Source organism: Pecten maximus, chromosome 4 (assembly GCF_902652985.1).
Source record: "Pecten maximus chromosome 4, xPecMax1.1, whole genome shotgun sequence".
In the NCBI taxonomy this organism is placed as follows: Eukaryota; Metazoa; Mollusca; class Bivalvia; order Pectinida; family Pectinidae; genus Pecten; species Pecten maximus.
Window position 1 is genome coordinate 10,701,916 of NC_047018.1, and position 22,478 is coordinate 10,724,393.

At 36.1% G+C, this 22,478-nt stretch overlaps 1 protein-coding gene and 2 long non-coding RNA genes across 4 annotated transcripts; 1 reads left to right on the forward strand and 2 right to left on the reverse strand.

Moving 5' to 3' along the window:
• Nucleotides 1-720: 720 nt before the first annotated feature.
• Nucleotides 721-6,332, forward strand: LOC117325213. Its single transcript, XR_004532216.1, has 2 exons — nucleotides 721-3,803; nucleotides 3,921-6,332. It is a non-coding gene; the product is annotated as an uncharacterized LOC117325213 (long non-coding RNA).
• On the reverse strand, nucleotides 5,387-13,974 carry LOC117325212 (DNA excision repair protein ERCC-8-like). Its single transcript, XM_033881298.1, has 5 exons — nucleotides 13,671-13,974; nucleotides 9,447-9,672; nucleotides 8,755-8,972; nucleotides 8,315-8,415; nucleotides 5,387-7,642 (listed from the first exon to the last, which is right to left on the reverse strand). The coding sequence occupies exons 1-5, from the start codon at nucleotides 13,841-13,843 to the stop codon at nucleotides 7,134-7,136; spliced, it is 1,227 nt and encodes a 408-aa protein (XP_033737189.1). The 5' UTR covers nucleotides 13,844-13,974; the 3' UTR covers nucleotides 5,387-7,133.
• Nucleotides 13,975-14,957: 983 nt separating this feature from the next.
• LOC117324793 lies at nucleotides 14,958-15,924 on the reverse strand. 2 transcript variants are annotated; one of them, XR_004532057.1, is made up of 3 exons: nucleotides 15,657-15,924; nucleotides 15,326-15,392; nucleotides 14,958-15,041 (listed from the first exon to the last, which is right to left on the reverse strand). It is a non-coding gene; the product is annotated as an uncharacterized LOC117324793 (long non-coding RNA). The 2 variants fall into 2 exon arrangements; XR_004532058.1 differs by having other exon boundaries at nucleotides 14,988-15,392.
• Between the last annotated feature and the right edge of the window lie 6,554 nt (nucleotides 15,925-22,478).

The window sequence follows — 22,478 nt, forward strand, 5'->3', positions numbered from 1 at the left end:
AGGTTCCCCTTGGTGCCTAGTTATGCATATTGCTTTTTGAGATCAATCCGAAAACAACATGGCCGACAGGCAGCCATCTTGGATTTTGACAATTCAAGTTTGTTATCACTATTTCTGAGAAAGTATTTAAGGGATCTTTCTCAAATTTCATATGTAAGTTCCCTTGGTGCCTAGTTATGCATATTGCGTTTTGAGACCAATCTGAAAACAACATGGCCGACAGGCAGCCATCTTGGATTTTGACAATTGAAGATTGTTATCACTATTTCTCAGAAAGTACTGAAGGGATCTTTCTCAAATTTCATATGTAAGTTTCCCTTGGTGCCTAGTTATGCATATTGCATTTTGAGACCAATCTGAAAATAACATGGCCGACAGACCGCCATCTTGGATTTTGACAATTGAAGTTTGTTATCTCTATTTCTCAAAGTATTGAATGGATCTTTCTCAAATTTCAAAAGTAGGTTCCCCTTGGTCCCTTGTATTGCATTTTTGGACCAGTCTGTCCTGAAAACAACCTGGCAAACAAACAGCCATTATCGTTAAATCTCAAATTTCTTATATAGCTAGGATTCCCTTGTTTGAAAAGTACTGGAGGGATGTCTCAATTTGCACAGATTAGTAAAATGAAGGGAAAAGTAGAGAAAAGATCAATCTGACATGGAATCTATGAAGATCATTCAATGGTGGGCGCCAAGATCCCTCTGGGATCTCTTGTTAATTAGTTTCAATTATTTCCCGGCTTTGTATTCTGATCACAGTTTGATTTCAAGCCTTGTTCAGAGTTCGAAGATAATTTCTGGAATGTTAAGCATTGGACCGAAATTAAAGATCTGGTTTCAATCAGATTGTTTTCTGATGGATGATTGGCAGATGGATGAGGTGGAATAATTTTCTGTACCTTTGTTAGATAATCAGGGACATTGATGACTACAACAATATGGTAATGTTATACTGTGTGTAGTCGGCCAGTATGTAGAAATGTATATTCTGTACCTCACAAGCCATCACATGGTACAAGGGCTGATTGATATGTTGTGAGCCTCGTATTGAAGGATTTGAATTTTGCTGGACATATTGTATTATTTTTCAACATAATCCGCTTCAGAATCTATAAACTTTTGTCAGCAGTGTTTAAGGGCCTCAATGTCACTTTTATAGAACTCCCTTTTCTTGGCTGTTCAGAAAGTCATCCACTGCATGTATAACATAATCATCAAACTGAAAGTGGGTACCTGAAATAGCTGTTTTCAATTTTGGAAATAGATGAAAGTCTGATGGAGTGAGAACAGGTGAACAGCCATGGCAGTGACTGACTCTTCCACTATAACCCTAACCAATTTTGTCGATTTTGCAAAAGCCGCTTGTCTTGTTTATTTAGAGTGCTACATGTACCTCTGTCGATATAAACTAACCAAATGAGACCAGTCCTTGAGTACACGGTCCTATATAGTCGGAGAATAGTAAGACTTAAAAAGAACATCCTTGAGTACCTCCTTCAATACGAGGCTCACAACTTATCAATCAACCCTCGTACTGGTATTCACTTTCCGTCCTTAATTTTTATGTACACTGTCTTTCATGTTGATGAAATATTACCAGGGAAAAATATATTTTTATTGTGGCGGAGGGGTGAATGAATATACGACTATTGCATTGTATGACCGTAGTGATGAAGTTTTGGTGGAGTCAGAGAAAGGGTGAATTTGCCAGAAATAAAACTGACCTTTCTCTTTCAGTCAGTGATGATGGATTACTCAGTCTTCATCTGTGACGATCCAGATACCATTCTTATCACAGGAACTTGGCATGAATTCCACACCTATGGTCCATATTTATATGTATTGTGTGTGTAATGGAATATGATTTTATGGATTGTGAATTCATGCCGAGTCCGTGATTTGTATTAGTGCTAATTCTGATGGGACACACATGTACATTTGTATATTCCCCACGGAGCCTAGCTATGCACATCATATTTTAGGACTGATAAGAATCATGCAGCCATCTTAAATTTAGAGAATTATAATAAGTTGGGCTATTTCTCAGAAATTATTTTGATAAGGTAGAAAAATATATTACATTTTCAGTTTTGTATCATACACTGATTGGTTTTCATTTGATCAGGTGTTTTTCCATTTCACATCGAATTGCAATCTTTGATAGTGATAAAACATTGTATTGCATACTCATACAAGTGTTCTTTGGTGTCACATGATTTCAGACAATATCAGATTTGTCAGACACATTCTGCCAAGTTGCATGAGAGTGCAATACAATGTTTTATCAAAGATGCAGTATTTATGTGGTGAATATTATGGAATGAGATGCAATTTACATATGTAAATGGAATCATACCTGCCTGTGCTCTGATTTTTATACAGAATTGTAATAAAACAGTTATGAGACTTTGTTTCTATTGATATCATGATTTATGGAGCTCAGATAACTAATATTAACCTCGTTCCCCAACCTCGGTCGCTGCATAAATCATATTGATAGAAACAAAAGTGCCATACTTGTAATTGTATAGTATGATTATCATTTAAGTTATCCCTGACTGAAGTGCAAGAATATAATAATTACATATACTGTCATTTCTATTTTCGGTGACTTATTAAATCAAAGGTGTTTAGCATACTTTCTTTCTTTGACTAATGAGCATGCTAAATTTGATTAGATATCATAATTGCTTTAACATATAAATGTAATTATAAATCACAGCTATGTATTTGACGTCAGCAATTCAGGTACAGTAAAATCTCTCTAAACACAGTTCTCCCTAAATCTGGTATTCTCTCCATTCCTTTCAAATATATTACTTGTAGCAAACTTGGTCATTCAGACTTCTCTTCAAAGTAGTGAAAATTTTAGTTGAATGGGTCTCTGGTTTAGAGAAAATCTGCTGTACTCTGCTGTAAAAATGATCACAACAAACTGTACAAATGTAGAAAGTGTACTATCTTATTTGCTCCGAGTTAGAAAAAAAAGTAGAAGTTTCATAGTCTGAATTGTGTTAGAGGAGAGTGTTTCTGTCGTACATTAGTGAGTGATTGAGACATTTGCCTGCCAATTTGTCTGATGTCCTGTTTACCTTTAATAAATGCCCCTGTTTGTAGAACGGTGACGTTAAGGGGGAGATAAGCTACAGATGTAGTAGTAGAATGCAGTTGAACGGTACTTTACCAAGTTTTAATTATTGCTAGAATCTAGTCTATCTTAGAAACCAAAACACATTCCATATTTGTGACCAAAATTATTTTCTTATATTTTATAGAAAAACTGTCCAATTTGTTCCAGTTGGAGGAGCTTATCACATAAACAAACACTTAAAAACAATTAGGTGAACTAATTTAGGATTTAGTATAGGCCTAGTCTGAGGATTCTATCTGCTTCAATATTAGCACTATCTGACAACCACTGTGAGGTGAATACCCCACCAGACTGACTGACAACCACTGTGAGGTGAATACCCCACCAGACTGACTGACAACCACTGTGAGGTGAATACCCCACCAGACTGACTGACAACCACTGTGAGGTGAATACCCCACCAGACTGACTGACAACCACTGTGAGGTGAATACCCCACCAGACTAACTGACAACCACTGTGAGGTGAATACCCCACCAGACTGACAACCACTGTGAGGTGAATACCCCACCAGACTGACTGACAACCACTGTGAGGTGAATACCCCACCAGACTAACTGACAACCACTGTGAAGTGAATACCCCACCAGACTGACTGACAACCACTGTGAGGTGAATACCCCACCAGACTGACTGACAACCACTGTGAGGTGAATACCCCACCAGACTGACAACTACTGTGAGGTCAATACCCCACCAGACTGACTGACAACCACTGTGAGGTGAATACATGTACCCCACCAGACTGACTGACAACCACATGTGAGGTGAATACCCCACCAGACAGACTGACAACCACTGTGAGGTGAATACCCCACCAGACAGACTGACAACCACTGTGAGGTGAATACCCCACCAGACTGACAACCACTGTGAGGTGAATACCCCACCAGACTGACTGACAACCACTGTGAGGTGAATGCCCCACCAGACTGACAACCACTGTGAGGTGAATACCCCACCAGACTGACAACCACTGTGAGGTGAATACCACTGCGAGGTCAATGACCACCAGACTTACAACCACTGCGAGGTCAATGACCACCAGACTGAGTGTATGTTATGTTTGATTTGTTGTTACTCTGTACTTGCAAAAAACTAAACCTGTCAACATATAAATGAAAGCAGCACTAATTCCAACAATAAAAAGATCCTTAACTCGCCGATCTGCTTGTATAATCTTCAGTCTTCTTACCAAAGCCTTACAGATATGCAAATGAAAGTTCTTTTTCCCACCCATATTTCACAAGGAAACTATTGCCGTATATTAAGGGCACTGCTTTTGTGTTTGTAAGTGCTGAGTGTGCTGATACTTTATTAGGTTAAATACGGTATTTGTATTGTTTACTATACACATAAGGACACATTGATTAGTTACTTAATTATCTTAAATATATATGTTATTTGTTTTTTAAAATTATGTTGTATTTTGAAAGGATATATAAATATAGATGGATTACAGAAAAATCGCCTTGACTTGTTAATAAACGCATTCATATGCGACTGATTTGACTACCATATTCCAGTGTCACATTGTCCACTCATTCAGATCTTGGATTTAACAAATTAACTATGAGTACTGACATGTTACAAAGGGTCCTGCTATGAAGGTGTCTCTAAACCTGAACAATTTTTGAATTTAACTGCTTCTGATATCTACAAATAAGACTGTACTCAATACATTTAATAACTTTAAAAACACTCGCACATGTGGAATAAACTCAATGCTTTTTGATTGGTCGACATGGTGACCTTTGACTGGGACTATTCTTTTATCACATGCTTCAAAGGATTTTGATTGGCTAATGCTTGAAGGCCGCTTCACATGTTTCCGGAAATGATAATGCACAAGAAGTAGTTTACAGTTGTTTTTGTCATATTTAAAAAATTAATATATAGAAATATATCAATCTATTGTTTTGAAAATAAACTTGCTTTCAGTTATTATTTACTATGATTTGTAATAAATTGTAATATTTCCACACATTTCCGAAATTGTCAGTTTTGCATATTGATTAGCACTTTAAGTCTTATCCTAACACCCCAACTGATACTGTGAAAAGAAAGCTCATTGACACTAAACCTAATTTATCCTCAAAACAGTTTTTCTATTGTGGTAGAAACAGGTCACAGAATCTCCTAGATGTTGTACTCGTTATTTAGTCACTCAAGTATGTAACCTCTATTTATCTGACTAGATAAAGCCTTATAAAAGATGAGAAAAGTCACTATGTTAGAGAGATGTTTTTATTATAAAATCACTGCTGAATGTTGAGAATTCTGAAACTGATAAGACAATACAGATAAGTGGTTTGTTAAGGTCATCAGATGGACAGTGTACTACCATTCACCGTTTATTATAGGCTTTTATTTATGATAAAGAGTAAAACAAAAGAATTGAGTACTTAATGATACAGGACTCATACAGCTTGTATTTAAAACTTTACATCAACCAACACATGTTCATTCATTCTTCACCATTCGTATTAAATACTTCCACACAGAATCACAAAAATAAAGTGTATAAAATCCACTCTCATTTCTTATAATGTTTACAATTAACAGTTTTATAGCATCACTTCAGTTTTTTGTTTGATATCAATTCATGTGGAGATTTTAAGTCTTCTGCAGAAAAAATATAAAAAAAATACAAAATAAAACAAATTTTGTGAACATACATGTACATGGTATATCACCTGGTATATTTGTTTGTTTGCTGAATTTACCATCCTGAGATGAGCAAGGGTCAATTTGTGGTGGGATCTTGTAGTAGTTGGTGACTACCTCAATGAAAAACATACAGGAGGCTTGTTGTGTGCCATTCATTAAGGTACACGGACACAACTATGACAGCACAGACGGTCCATTTCTCAGGTTGTCGAGTGGTAGGGAGCACCAAACCATGTAGCTCAGATCTTCACCTGAGGTTACATGACGACCACTCTAACTGACTGAGCTATCATGGCCCCACCTGGTGTACAGCTATATTGCAACTTGCCAAACATCTTAATATTTATATTACTATAAAAAAAAAAAAAAAATACAATGTACTACATGTAACATAAAGGATTTAGCAATCATGCTTATTTTCACATCTTTAGGTTTACAATCTATTTTCTTGATTCATGCATCCACTAGGGGCTGGTGTATACTAAATGTATATATTTAAAAAAAAAAAACAACAGCCAACAGTACAAAGCTTGTTTCACATTGTTTATCACTATACCTCACACCAGTATTAGAGGATGGATTAAAAAAACTAGAATCTATTTTGTATATCGCTATACCTCACACTAGCATTTGAGGGTGGATTCACCAACTGGAATATAAATTGCAATAAAGTAAAAAGTAAAACCAACACATTATTTACGTGTAGATACATTTTTTTTTTTTTTTTTGCAATTGTCATATACATTATCTAGGAATTCTTTCCAATCAATCAAATGTGCATTCCATATTGATGAAATTATGCAGGATATCATTTGTAAAATACTTTGTTAGGATTAAAGGATTATAGACATAATGTAGAGGTTTTGCATTAAAATTATCATTATTTTGAAGCGTATACTTCAGTTACAACTTCCATGTGACGAGACTCTCATATCACAACCACTGCAACTCCATGAAATGATAGTTAACCCCTCAGGAAACCCTGATACATGTACCAACTATATCAGTACCCTGGTACAATGTTAAAGGGACTTATTGATGCCTTGTAATGTAACTTGCATCAAAATTTTGACATAAAAAAATCCAAAATGTTTGAAAACATGGGTTTTTTTGCCAGAAAAATCAATTATTCTGACTGGGAAGTAAAAAGTTACCCCCCCCCCCATCTACAGTTACATGAATTAAAGAGTACAAATACACATGTAAACACATCCATGCCTCTGATACTTTGTAAACATATAATTTCTAAACAATATGTTAAAAAATGGAATGAAATATGTGTTCATAATGCATCGTGAATCTGTTGACCATCAGCTGTCCTCATCGCTACTCCAGGTGTCTGCTGTAGCAGATATAGAGCGAGCCACTACACCAGCTATTCGTGCCACCTGCTCTTTTTCTGCATCATGCTTCTCCTTGATGTGGTCCTCATAAGCTGTTTCTGTATCTGGGGTCCACACCAGAATGTTCCTGTCACTACCACCAGAGTACAATTCCTGATAATGAGGGTGGATTATACAACAGTTAACTCGCATGTAATGGCCACGTAAAATGTCAATCTGACTGCCTCTGAATATGTCAAGCATTTCTATATTGGTGCCATTAGGTACAAAGAGTATGTCTGGACTACAGCCCTGTGTGATCCCTATGTCAATGTTCTTCTTCCATTCATTATTAACTTTTCCATAGTTGACCATGGTGTTCTTCCCAGAAGCCACATTCCATAGTCGTATACGGTCATCTGTTCCAAACGTCACCAAGTGAAGGCCATCTGAGGTGAAAGTCATGCCATTGACATGTCCACTGTGAGCAGTGTTAGCTGAAAAATAAACAACTAACTTAGGGGTAGATATTACATGTATTGATCTGTATCCTAAAGCTTTAAACATATCAATATATTAGTATATGCCCGGACACATCAAGATATCATGACCAGAGATCAAAATACTGAAATCATCATGACCAGAGATCAAAATACTGAAATTATCATGACCAGAGATCAAAATACTGAAATTATCATGACCAGAGATCAAAATACTGAAATTATCAAGGGGAAACTCTTTCATAAATTAAAATACCAGAAATGAAAACACAAAATCATATCATGATTATGAACATGAAGCATACAAGGTTTTAGCGAGATCTGTCAAAAAGATGATAGAGACAATTGAAATTAAAAGATTGAACTGCCAAAATAAACAAAATTGCTAACAAAGTCAGGAACACGCAAATATCACAATTGTAAAGTATACCAAGTTTCAAAAAGATAAGTTGAAAAATGAGAGATCTGTAATCTGATGAACCATTAAAGAATGTCATCAATCCTTAGTGCATAAGTCTTACCCATACATACCAGACAGCCTTTAAACATCAACTTGACTGGACGCAAAAAATGTTTAAATATAAATAAGAAAAGCATTGCATATTATTGACACAGGACCATAACAAACAATATTGATGTGGGTAAATATTTGGTCATGTGACATCATACCTGTGTAGTGATTGTTGGCAGTCTTGCCATTGTACTGGTCAAGTGATTTAAGGGCTCCCTTGGCACTCCTGATGTCCCACAGTAAAACCTGGTTGTCCTGACTGAAAACAAAAGCACTTTAGTCAATGTTAAGTATTAAGAAGGGTTTTAAGCTTGACACCTTTACTCTCTCCAACCTAATTTGGGTACAATCACAGGTGCCTGATTCGTTTTATAAAATTATAACATTATGTACTCTTATATGTTATTTTATAAAACGAGTCGGGCACCTGCGGTACAATCCATATAATCCTTACTTCCTAAAGTGAGTCCAAACACTTTTCAATATCAGCTTACAATACAGTTACCAGATCTTTCAATGCTTTAGCACCAACACAACTTTTGGGCTAAGCATAAAGATTACAGCTGTATCTACAATGTTTTCCTGCTGGTATCCTTACCCTCCTGATGCTACTATAAACTCATCCCTGGTTGACCACTTTGTACAGAGGACAGAGGTTTTATGACCCTTCAGAGTGTGTGTGGCAGATCCAGACTTCAGGTCAACTAGCTTCAGGGTAGAACTTTGGCAGGCTACAGAGATCAGACAGTGCTTTGTGGCAACTGAGGACATGGCATGGCAGTAGATGATGCCACTGAACTCAAACTCATCTGCTGGCTTCAACATAAATACACAACAGACTGTTTAAGTACATATGCCTAGTAAATGTTTATAATTATAGAATATTGATATGTCAGACGTTACAAAATCATTATACAAACGTACAAAGAACTGCATACATAAAAGAATGATGAATTGTCATTTTGCATACAATGTATCCTACTTCCAATTAAATCATTAGTGTTGTATTCAAAGTTAAAATTCAATTATCAAATGAAATAAGTTAATTGAAAAAAAATATATTTCAAATAAGATGTGGTTGTAGTTGAGATCATCAACAAATAAAATGACTTAAATAACCCTTAATATATATCATGTAGCAAAAATTTCATATCTATCAAGGGAAGTAACTCTTGCCATCCTGTTAAATTTCTGTTTTTAAGAATGTGACACATGTAATCTGCTGAGTACAATGCAAGTTTACAAGTCTATATATGTCTCTGATGCAGGCCTTAATAAAGACATGCATACCACTAGAGTATTAGTGTCCCAGACTTTGAGGAGTTTGTCCGTTCCACTGGAAATAAACATCCCTGTGTCCAAGGGGTACCAAATGACAGTCTCCACTGTGTGTTTGTGGCGATGACGGCTACCTCTTCCAGCAAAGCACACAGATTTTGAAGTATACTTAACATCACCAGTGAAATTCTCGAGATCGTGAACACCAACAGACCCATCAGAACTTCCAGATAACAAACTGAAAAAAAGATACCAATTAAATGAGGTTTGAACTTCAAACTTAAATTGAATTATGGGGAAGCACTATGTATTTAGAGTGAACTTGTATATCTAATTCTTAAGCATTTCAAACAATGGATGGAATCCTTCCTCTAACCATTGTTGGATACCCATAGTTGATTGAACTATACTACGCTACACTTATCTTCGGGTGATAATATCAATGTTGCATGGGCTTTTTGGCGGAGTACAATCAACCGTGGGTATCCAACAATGTCCTCTAGATGGAAGTATTTGAATACCCATATTTCTCAAATTTAAGTTTGCTTGGTATGTGCTGAATATGATAGAAAGTAGATGCCTCTATCTTTTCCGAAAGGTTGTTGATATATATAGGCCTGGAAGAGAATTGGGCAGCAGACTGTGTCCTGTGGGACCACTGAGATGACATCCAGTGGGTCTGAGCTGTGGCTGTAAAGGACAACAGAAAGTCTCAGATTCTGAGTGACAGACAGCTTAGGGAATCCTTGATCGACTGCAGGGTATATATATAGAGAGAACGAATATTCATATCCTGCCTACACTGCTCTCCGGCAGGACGACCATCTGTCAGAAATTTCCGTCCGTCGTCCAGAGCTACGTTATCGCAGCTAATATATATATAGCCAATTACTTTACGGCACGTCGATTTACCCCATACTACCACATACTACCACATACTACCCTACCTATTGTCTCATGAAATACGACACAATATCGAATAATGTGTTACAGAAAGACGAATTTTTATGTTATAAATTTATAAATTTCTTTATACAAAACGGAAACTAGTATATTCAGGACTGGACCGGACAACGAACCCAAAACTATACATTTACACATCAATCTACGATACATGTATACTGCCACGTTTAGATCATTTAAAATGATTACGTGGGTATACGTACCGTTTGCTGTTTTTTTAGAAAAAATCTTTTGATGACTATTAAGGGTCGTTGAATGCGTAATTTGAGCGTATATATTGGCCCTGAAAAGTGCCGTTTAATGTGTAATTTGAGCGTGTATTGGCCCTGAAAGTTGCTGAGATGTACCATGTCTGGATGATAATCCCGGGGGAACTTGATGTCTGAGAGTTTTGTAAGAAATGGTATCACGCAGACTGTCAAAGTGTTACTGTAGAAGTCTTGAAAACTTTCTCAAACATTCCGGAGGATTACATTTGTATTTTGTAAGTTGTGTCGGTCTGATGGTAACGAATTCGACTTCTTGCATGGGATGACCCGACTACAAAAGGTAAGAATTTGATTGAAAGCAAAAACTTTGTTTTATTATATGATGATTTATGTTTTATCATATGAAGATTTATTTGTTAGAATATGTAATATCGCGTTTTCGTTTTGCAATTCATTTCTATCATTTTTTTTATTTAATTGATACTAAATATTAAGTTAAGGCGAAATGTGATTTATGAATTAATTGCAAAACCAATTTCCCATTTTTCGGCATTCATGTTTTTATTTCATGGATCCAAACTTTAGCTGGTGGTTTACAAGATCGGGGTACTAACAGTAGGGTTTAGGAATGTAGGGCGATAGGAATTACTAACTTTCATGGACAAGTTTTATCAATTTCGGACAATGATCCGGGAGTCACAGATAGCTGTACCTTCAAGTGGAATTACAATGTATCTATATCTATTATACTGTTATATACGTTGGTAATGACATCATCTGACATAAATGACCTTAGTCTTCTCAACACACCTATTTTCTTGGATATTTTCTTTGTCATAAATTTAATATGCTCTTTCCATGAGAGACAACTATCAATAAAAACACCCAGTAACTTTGCACATTGGACAGTTTCAATCGTGAGATCCCCAACTTTCAAAATCAGCTGCCGACATCTTGCGAGTTTTTGAGAGGATCCTATCATCATACATTGGGTTTTTGTTAAATTCAGACTTAATTTATTATCTTTCATCCACTTAATCGTGTTTGAAAGATCTTCTGACATTTTAGCTTCTAGACTTTCTACTGTGTCCCCCCTCACACTCTGCGATGTATCATCTGCGTACATCATTGCTACAGAATGTTTTAAACATTTTGGGTAATCATTAATGTTTAAAATAAACAGTAATGGCCCTAAAATTGAGCCCTGGGGCACACCAATATCAATAGGGAGAAAATCTGAAAGTACACCGGAGAAACTCACAGCTTGTGTCCTTCCAGTGAGGTACGACCTAAAGAAATTTAAGGCTGAAGGTGATACACCATATGCCTTGAGTTTATGTAAAAGAACACTATGATTAACTGTATCAAAGGCCTTGCGAAGGTCGATAAAAACTACACCAGTAAGATACCCTTCGTCAATATTTCTCAACCATTTATCTACCACACTAACCAGAGCGGTCTCTGTAGAATGGTTTGGTCGAAAACCAAATTGGCTTTCACTTAAAAGTTTATTTGTAGTTAAGAAATTGTAAAAAGTATTATGTACATGCCTTTCTAATATTTTACTTAGACCTGCCAGTACAGAGACTGGTCTATAATTGTTCACAGAGGTGGGGTCACCCGCTTTAAAAATCGGAGTGACCTTTGCTCTTTTCCACTCTGCGGGAAATACACCTTTAGATATTGACATATTAAATTTTTGAATAATTGACCAGAATTTATTTCAAATCAAGTATACATTGCATCTAGTATCAACATCTTATTTCAAACCACTGCATTTGGTTCGTATTTATAATCCTACTTTTGGTAAAATTACAGAACGATATCAATATTGGTTTGTAACAATCCATGCCCTCCTAATAAAGGCTATTCAAAGGGTAATCTCTTACCATGTTTGATTTTGTTATTCAATATCACTGTCCCAATAATAAAGATAATAAAAAGATATAATTTATTGAAATAGATATGATTAAGTAAATGTATCGTACTTCTTGAAATAGATATAATATTATTAAATAGATCAATTAATTGAAATAGATATTATTACAGAAATATATTGAAGAAGGCAAAAATCAGAAAAGACAAAAACACTGGAAAAATTCAAAAAAAAATTCAGAAACAAGTGTCATGCAAAACAAGTCTCAAGTCTTAAAAATGTATGGACGTTGAATGGACGTTGTATAGACGTTGAATGGACATTGAATTTTCGACGTTGATTCAACGTCGGGTTCTGACGTCTAGAAAACTTTCATTTACAACCATCAATCAACGTCATAGGATGACGTTGAATCAACGTCATTCTGACGTCTTTTGCCCACTGGGTAATATCATCACTATATTTTTGTTAACGTTATCATTATTATTAAAATTATTCATAATTACTATTATCAATTTAATTAACTCATAATCATTATCATGAATATTTATTATTATTATTACTTAATATTGTTCTTCATTTTATACCAACAATTTTATTCCAAATATACAATTCATTATACTGAAAATATATATTTATATTTACTTGATATTTTTAAAGTTAATATTTTTATTCATATGGCTTTATTTTAAAGATATTCTTTACTTTCAATTGCAATACATGATTAGTTACTGTGTATTACTTCCATTGCGTTTATGTCTGCTTATTTTATCTTGAATAAAATTCATATATCTATATATATTTATATAAATGAAAGCAGTTTCGCCTTATTTCTTGAAATCACGATGTCACAAATATACACATAAATTCTACTGAACAACACATGCATAGTAGATCTACGTGAAATGTTACATGTACAGTTTTGGTTCGTTGTCCGGTCCATTCCTGAATATACTAGTATCCGTTTTGTATAAGAAATTTATTAATTTATAACATAAAATCGTCTTTTAACAACACATTAATCAATACTGTGTCGTATTTCATAAAACAACAGGTAGTATGGGGTAGTATGGGGTAAATCGACGCGCCTTTATAGTGTAAGCAGTCCAACATATAGGCCTACCAGTCATACTCATAGACAGTGGTCATTCGAGGTAACTGGTCAATTCCCAGTATATATTAACTTACTATCTTGCTTCCACGGGATCAATGTCCAGAGAGTTTATTCCTCCCAAGTGGACAACTTCAAAATCGCGTCGTTTGCTCAAATCGAGAGCGTACGACCGGCGAGTACTTTCTGCTCTCCTCATGACCAATGGATCGTCCAAGCCAGACTGCCTGTCAGCTAGGAATTTCAACATTGTTGAATGTTTCAGTTATTGACGCTTTAAAGTACATATCCGCTCCTCCATAGCGTAAGTTTCAACGCGTATCGCATGTTTTGCTGACAAACCGAAAACAATTCTCACGATGTCAACATTGGAAATCTTTTGTTTATTGAGGAGTAAAGAACCCTATTAATCGCAGTTTCGTAAATAAAATGTTATGATAACTGATTTGACAAATAAACTTCAGTAACCTAAAAATCAAAGAATACAAAGAAAAAATCACAAATCACGAACCACCAATAACAAATAATTTAAGAAAGGCATAAGCATGTTTAACGGATTCGAAAATGAGGCCATTCTCGCTATTCTGAAATACCATTTTTCTTACAGTTGTCTCCCTTTCATCGTGTCGTAAGGACAGCTAGTATGGGGCGCCGTTTTACTATTTATTCCCATTTGGTGATATCACCTATTCAAATGAGTGATATCACCTATTCGAATAGGTTATCACTTAAGCACTTTTTTAGTGATATCACCTATTCGAATGAGTGATATCACCTATTCGAATAAGTGATATCACCCATTCGAATAGGTGATATCACTTATTGAAACGAATAGGTGGTATCACCAATTCGAATAGGTGATATCACCAATTCGAATAGGTGATATCACTCATTCTAATAGGTGAAATCACTTAATGAAACGAATAGGTGATATCACCAATTCGAAGAGGTGATACCAATTGGTGATATCACCTATTCCAATGAGTGATATCACCAATTCGAATAAGTGATATCACCTATTCGTTTCATTAAGTGATATCACCTATTCGAATGGGTGATATCACCTATTCGAATAGATGATATCACTTATTTGAAAAATGAATTGGTGATATCACCTATTTGAATAGATGATATCACCAAATGGGAATAAATAGTAAAACGGTGCCCCATAAGCAAGCAAATCACAACATTTGGGAACATCCACACCTACCCAAAATTAAGTCTGCTGTACATGTTTGTCTTCTTTCTGGTAGTCTGTTGGTATGGGACTGTGCTGGTTTGCCTTGCCACTGGAGTGCCCTGTCTCTGTTTGGGGACTTTGCTGGAAATATAAGCGACGCTATTCTGCTGTTGGCGTAGGATGGTTTTGTAAAAATGAGGGCTAACGCATCATCTTTAGTTCCAGTTGTTTATTTCTATAGTTGAAAGCGTTAACAAAGTTAACGACCCTACAACATAAAACAATAACACCTATCATTACCTTATTTCATACAGTCATAAATTACTGCACTCTTTCTATTACATATATATGAACGTGTACTATAATTATATGAATACACATACATTGATATAAATATAGCTATATAATAATCCACAGAGTTTATATTATGGATGTACAATCACTACAGCGATATGCTGTTCATACTATTAAACTCATACATGTACATGATTATCATAAACCATTTACTTTTACATCATATTGGAAATATTTACTTATACATATAATACCTACCCTAACAATGGGTCAAGGGTCAAATAACTATCATCTGGAATATCCAGGACAATGATGAATCTAAATACTGGAAATAAAATAAACCGCTAATAAGACAATGTTACACTTGGACCCGTAGGACCACAAAACTATTATCTTGTAAAAAGATTAACGGAACGTATTCATGAACTTAATTAATATCTAGCTGTTACCGAATATAAGGACTATAATCTTTTACTTATATAAAAGATTATTACATGCTATTTCATATTGTAAAATACATAAATGATAACTGCAATCATTTACAATTATTCTTAATCTTAACTGTACATAGTTTAGCATTGTAACATACCTCAAATCTGTCTTGACGGCGACTACATATTTGATCCGTCCGTAGACAATGGCTACCTTTTTAATTCCCGCCAAGTACAAACAAAAGTGACCACAAAGGACAACACATGGACACATATAATGATGACGTCACATAGGTATTAGTGGACAATACATACATGTAAATACGTATACGGGCGATAATGAGTGGCTCACTGTAACCGACGCGACGGCCAATTCCGCGCAACGCGGTATAACAATGCGGTATAAAATGACAATGAAAATGACCCTATTACAGTTTTAATCTTAGAGTTGGAGTCTTTTGTAGAAATTGCTGCTCTGGATGGCTTTCTGTATCAGACATACGCACATCCACGGAAAGGGCTGGTATATCTGCACGTGAGTGTGTGGATGAGTGGACTAATGGGTCGGTGTCAGGCTCCCTGCCATCATGCATACTATGCTTGGGCTACAGGTGAAATTGTAGTCGGGATTTTCCTTGATATGTCTGAGTTCTTTATTGTCTAACCTTTCGCATAGATGATGATGCCAATGGCTGCAGTTAATGCAGTCAATCAAGTCAACAGGGTTTGTTTGGCGTGCACAGCAAGGACACATATGCTGGTGCTCATCATCCTGTGAGTTTGGCGGCGACCATGCAGGGTTTGGTTAATTGCAAAGGACAGGGTTGTCCTGTCTCGGTGGTGGGTGTCCCTCCTGCTCGCAATCAGCAATTGACAACACAGCACCTCTCCGAGGAAGGATATACTGCGTTTCCTCACCAGATATTGAGTTTGAGGACTATTCTTTTCAGTTCGTTTCTTGTGTCAGAAGCTGCTCCTGTAGGTATCCGTTTAGATGGCGAAAATTTCCTGAGACTTCTACCTTCTGCAATATATCGTGTAGTGCCTTGCCAACTTCTGTGGCATTCGCTCCATTGATTTCAGCCCTATATGTGATGTGGAAGAGATTAATTCTGTCTGCCTTTGTTACGTGACTTGACTGAGGTAGAGTCCCTTATACATAAGTCAGACTCCTCCAGATTCGGATCATTGTCTAGGTCAATATCGGGGGTTCCTTCCAGATGCTTATACAATTCTGTCCTGAAGATCTCGTAGGCTGCTGCTGAGAATTCCATAAAAAAATATGTTTGTCTTCCATCTTGAAATCCACCGAGCGGTTGCATGCTTCAAACTTTTTTCCAGTTGCCTTTTGTCTGTCTAACCTGTAGTTAACCGTTCTGGCTGGTGAGAATATCTTGGCTGGAGTTCTTTTTCGAAGAGGTCTTTGACGAATATTGCTGTAGATGTCAACATCACTGAGGCATTCACTGTCCCTTCGCCGTCTTTGTGTAGCTAGATAAAGACTTTATGGCTAAAAACAGTCTGTTAGAGAGCGATAGTATATCCTTTTCATCCAATGTTTACTCAGCGTGTGCCCATGATGTATCCCATCTTTGTATAGGTCAAAGTTGTGATATGATTTGATCTTTCCTGACCCCATTGTTCTAGTTCTCTCAAGATGCGAGGAGAATTTCGGGGATGGAGATGATTTGTTATCAATATTTATCTGCCTTATTATATTGCTTGCTTCTCCAATTTGTGTGGCTAGTATGGTGTCTTGCTCTTTAAATGAAGTAATTCCAGTGAACAATGGAGTATACTGGGATTTTAAAAAATGTTGTTTTGATTTGTTGGCCGAAATTTGCAATAATATTTTTAATTCGAGTGAGTTGCGTCTCGAGCTATGCCGAAAAATTCAGTTTGATCGTATAGGAAATTTACATGCGTCCCCAGATAAACTATCCACGTCTTAGACTCATATGTTCATCCTGAGTTCATATGAACAAATCGTGTTTACGTAGTAAAATGTTTACAATTCTATAAATAGCTTTGCAGCGGAACATATATATAACTTTAATTGTCACGTGAATCACGTGATCACCAGCCTAAATGGCGGTTACACATGTATGTCTAATGTAATTAAACCAGCGATCGTTCACAGTTTCACATTTATTTGTATGTCGCTAGAATACCTAGAAGAAATATTAACAAGAATTGAAGGCAAGTTGTAACAAACTAAATTGCCGTTTTTCATGAGGATTTTATTTAATAAGATTATTATTTGTTAATTTGAAAAGAATCTAATGGCTATGATCCGTGACTGATGTACTGGCGTTTTGTTTGTCAAAACTAGGCCTATTTAATATTGTCTCGTCGGACAGCGTGACCGACAACGCGACCGCAGTTTTCTATCGGAGGTAAAATTATTGCATTTTCGATGTCACTAGGGGTCATAAAATAGATGTTTGCAGGGCCTACTTAACATCGTATAATATAAATAAACAAGGGACCGTTGGAGGGCCACAACATACGCCCGCCGCAATATTTGACACTTGGAAGGGGAGTAGTTTCACAGGTTGTAATGCTTTAAAATGAAGTATCATTGTTGGAAAGTTGGAATGAGATATTGATGCACATAATGGTGTGTAGTCGAAACCGAAGGGCAACTTTAAATGATGAGATGTATATATGTTGCAAATATGGGAAACCTTGGTTTAGACACAACAACACAAAAATTAGTTCACATGTTTATATACAGAATATATACATTAAAAGAACCTCTTTGCAAAGAATCAGCCTCCTAATACCATTATTAAGTGAATGGTGAGCAATTACAAAATTTTAACCAGACAAGTAAAATTATCAAAGGGGAATAACTCCACAAATAAGGGGGTAAGGGGCATGATTTTGGTATGCGACACTCCGGTTCATCAAGATGTATATCTGTGTCAAGTATGGAGAGCGTGGGTCGGGTAGTATTGAAGTTATGGTCCGGATAAGTAAAATCATCAAAGGGCAATAACTCCGCTAATAAGGGGGTAAGGGGCATAATTTTGGTATGTGACACTCCGGCTCATCTACATGTAGATGTATATTTGTGTTAAGTATAGAGAGCTCAACACCATATGTGCCCGAAGTAAAACCATCAAAGGGGAATAACTCGACAAATAATGGGGTAAGGGGCATGATTTTGGTATTCGACACTCCGGCTCATCAAGATGTATATTTGTATAAAGTATGGAGAGCCTGGGTCGGGTAGGATTGGAGTTATGGTCCGGACAATTAAAAGCATCAAAGGGGAATAACTCCACAAATACGGGGGTAAGGGGTATGATTTTGGTATGTGACACTCCGGCTCATCAATATGTATATTTGTGTCAAGTATGGAGAGCCTGGGTCGAGTAGTATTGGAGTTATGATCCGGACAAGTAAAATCATCAAAGGGAAATAACTCCGCAAATACGGGTTAAGGGGCATGATTTTGGTATGTGACACGCCGGCTCATCAATATGTATATTTGTGTCAAGTATGGAGAGCCTTGGTCGAGTAGTATTGGAGTTATGGTCCGGACACCATATGTGCCCGAACGCCCGCTCGCCTTTCGTCGGGCGTATAAAAACTTAGGCTGTGTACAACTGTACATCTTGGATTTTATCTCTGATTGTACATGTAACTGTTAATAGACCGATTTGTCTTTAAGTTGATTTTTTTCCAAAGTTTACAAGCAGCTTTACTGATCCAGAAGTATATTAATAAACTTCCACAAACATTAAATAATTACGTCAGGGAAAGAACTATAGTACTCAGCTATTGGAAAGTTTTCAGCAGATAAATACATGTTTTCTTGAATATAATAGAATAGGAATAACCATATTAAGACATTTCATCTGATACAAATGTAGCTGTCTGACTATAAAATCCAATTTTAAATCTCTCATTTCATGACCTCAGACTCTAAGGTTTCTCAGGACCTTTGGCCCTTTGATTTTAAATTAGATGCTGACAAAGAGATAAGAGAGACACCAGATATCATCTGGATATATCAAAATACAATGCTGTGATAAATTCCCTCGGTTCCAATATGGCCCCATCCATCCCACAGGGGCTTGGCACGATTTTCCAAATGATAGTCCATATATATATGTATATAGTATCTTGATACTATATACATATATATATGGACTATCATTTGGAAAATCGTGCCAAGCCCCTGTGATCCATCCCCGCCCACCACATCCCTGAACTCAGAATCAAATGGTCATCGGATGTAGGCCCTGTTTGCGGAAGTATGTACGAGACCGACGCGATCGGTAACTGACACCGGTATCGATGCATACATCCTTCCGGGTTGGGGTTCCAGTTGGTACGGGGAATGTGTCACACATATTATACTATTTTACATAAACGTAAACATCCGATTTGGGTACCTAGTAGATATGTTACGCAAAACGTTCAAGATACCACGGAAATACAGCAATCACATGATTTAGTTTAAGATTACATTTTATATAACCCATGAGTATCGCTGGAAGTCCTGGCTAAAATACTAACTATAAACTAAAATTCACAATTGCGAAAAAAATTAATAAACGTATACGTATTCAATATTGTTGGTCTGGATTCAACTCGATTCAAATTTATTCAGAATGTTTTACAACGCGAGGTCTCCGACTATGGGAGCAATCCAGGGGAAAAAACCCACATGATCGGACAAAACTGTATTAAATGATACTTGATGTAGAATACAGTTGATTACCTGTTTTTGACGGTCAATGATTTACTAGCAAAATACACTCAAAGAGTTGCTCATATACGATTGGAAACGTGTTGTTTTCAATTTACCATAGGGACCAACTACAGAATTTAAAAGCAAGATTTACTCTCAGTAATGTTTAGATTTCCCTCCACGACTAGCCAGTATTTACAGTATTGTAATGTTAAACTGCTGATTGAATACGACAGTTCGAGTGATTTCTTTTTATGGTAATTTGCCTAGCAACCATATCAAACAAATTCAATAGATACAAAAACGAAAAACGTCACATAAACTAGACACGTCGTAGGGCAAGTCAAATTGGTATTTATTTCAGTTATATAAGACATCTTATTTGTTTCTGGTATAGATGATGTGATCTAGGTTTAGAAGTTATATTTTATAACGTTAGAGGTATTTTATGCATTTGATAGAATGATATCATATTCAGGAAAATGTCGATAAAACAACTTCATGTATTTATCAATTCAAATTTGTTTATCAAGAAAATATCTAAACAGGATCGTTACGGTCTTAATTGCCATAAAACAAAAGAAAACCTAAAAGATCCAAAGTAGAAAGTTATCTTGTTATCTCAAGTTGTAATACACTTTTGGATTGTGGCCTTATAACAATATCAAACCCAATTATCATTAAGAAGACAAATTACCAAAATCCGTATTCCAGCACACAAACCCATGATAGAAGCAGGTCGCCATCAGAATGTTTCCCGATCTCAACCATTGTGCCCCAAATGTATGGACAATTAGGTACATGTATGTTGAGGACGAAATCCATTTTATTAACATGTAATAAATTCAGCAATGTTACAAAATGATTATTTCATATCTGTGCCATTAAGTGCCCAGCCCCAGATTGTTGATGAATAATAAAAACGTAGATATTTTAAAATCGTTGTCTAGATTTATTTATCAAAGCCTATAGTTTAGATACGTATATAATGTTTATGGATAATTATTTCTATGAATAAATATGATCACGATTGATATACAAAATGTAGTTATATTTAGAACGTCCACGTGCTGTAAAGATATACATTTTTTGTACCACTATGTCCATTAGCCTGTCTTTGTGGCTCCTCTACTCTATATGTGTATATGTAACTTTTGTTGCCCAATATGGGCCGAAATCCGTCAATAAAGAAATTGGATTCTTCGAAACATATCACGAAAGCCTTGCGTCTTGGAAGTTTTCGGAAATGATATGTGTTTGTGGAATATGTAATAAGCATGTGTTGAGTACACAAGGACGTGAGAATGTGTTACAGTCTACATGTATGTGGACCTCCCCTAGTATATATAGTGGTATATATGTAATGAACACCGGGGGTGGAATTTGTACCGAATTTTAATCTAGCCCCCAAAACGTCTGAACATATGCTATACACACTTGGGGAGGTCCAAATACATGTAGAATCACAAGTCCCTGTAGTTTAGAATACTTAGTACCCGAAATTGAACCCTTAGCTTGCAAAAATGGTATATACATGTAGGAGGTTGTTGAACGAAAAATTATCAATCTTTTCAACGACCGGAAGATTTTGTACACCCACTGGTGGGGTCGATTTCCCTGTATGATTAATAAAATCCGTTTACATCTAAACACGTGATTAACACACTGGGTCCAAATACACTGTAGCTAGTATCCAGGTCCGTGAGTTTGAGATCCTCAATGATGTCTGCAATAAATTTCATTCAAAATGCAAACTTCAGTGTGACAGTGTGTTATCAGAAATTAAGAAATGTAACTATCTGAATATTCACAATTTATTTTACACATCAGAAAGTTTTTAATTAAATGTGTTTTTTTTCTACAAGTAGATATGTCAGTTTATGGTACAGTTTTAACGGCATGTATTTATTGCCTGGTTTAAATCCGTATTTGTTTTTGACATTAAGTTTGTGTCACCGGAGTACAAAGTGTACTTATACACAGGCGCCAAGTAAAATATCACAGCAATGACACCGTACAATAATATTTGTAGATCTTTAAGTTGACTGATAGACGAACTGAATTATTTGTTTATGGAATTTCACCGCTACTGTACGGTGGCTGATTAAGGACTTAAGATTGTTTATTTTTCTATGTTGGTACCCTACCTCAGTAACCGAGAACCTTAGCTCAGTAACCTAGAACCCTACCACAGCTACCTAAAATCTTACCTCATTAACTTAGAACCTTACCTCAGTAATCTAGAACCTTACCTCAGTAACCGAGAACCTTAGCT

What these genes read in the sequence shown, in the direction of transcription:
- LOC117325212 (XM_033881298.1), bottom strand. Translation starts at nt 13,843, where the DNA reads ATGTTGAAATTCCTAGCTGACAGGCAGTCTGGCTTGGACGATCCATTG. An exon ending in GATCCCGTGGAAGCAAGATA is followed by an intron (nt 9,673 to 13,670) that starts GTAAGTTAATAT and finishes TCTTTTTTTCAG; the next exon opens with TTTGTTATCTGGAAGTTCTG. An exon ending in GGGACACTAATACTCTAGTG is followed by an intron (nt 8,973 to 9,446) that starts GTATGCATGTCT and finishes TTTATGTTGAAG; the next exon opens with CCAGCAGATGAGTTTGAGTT.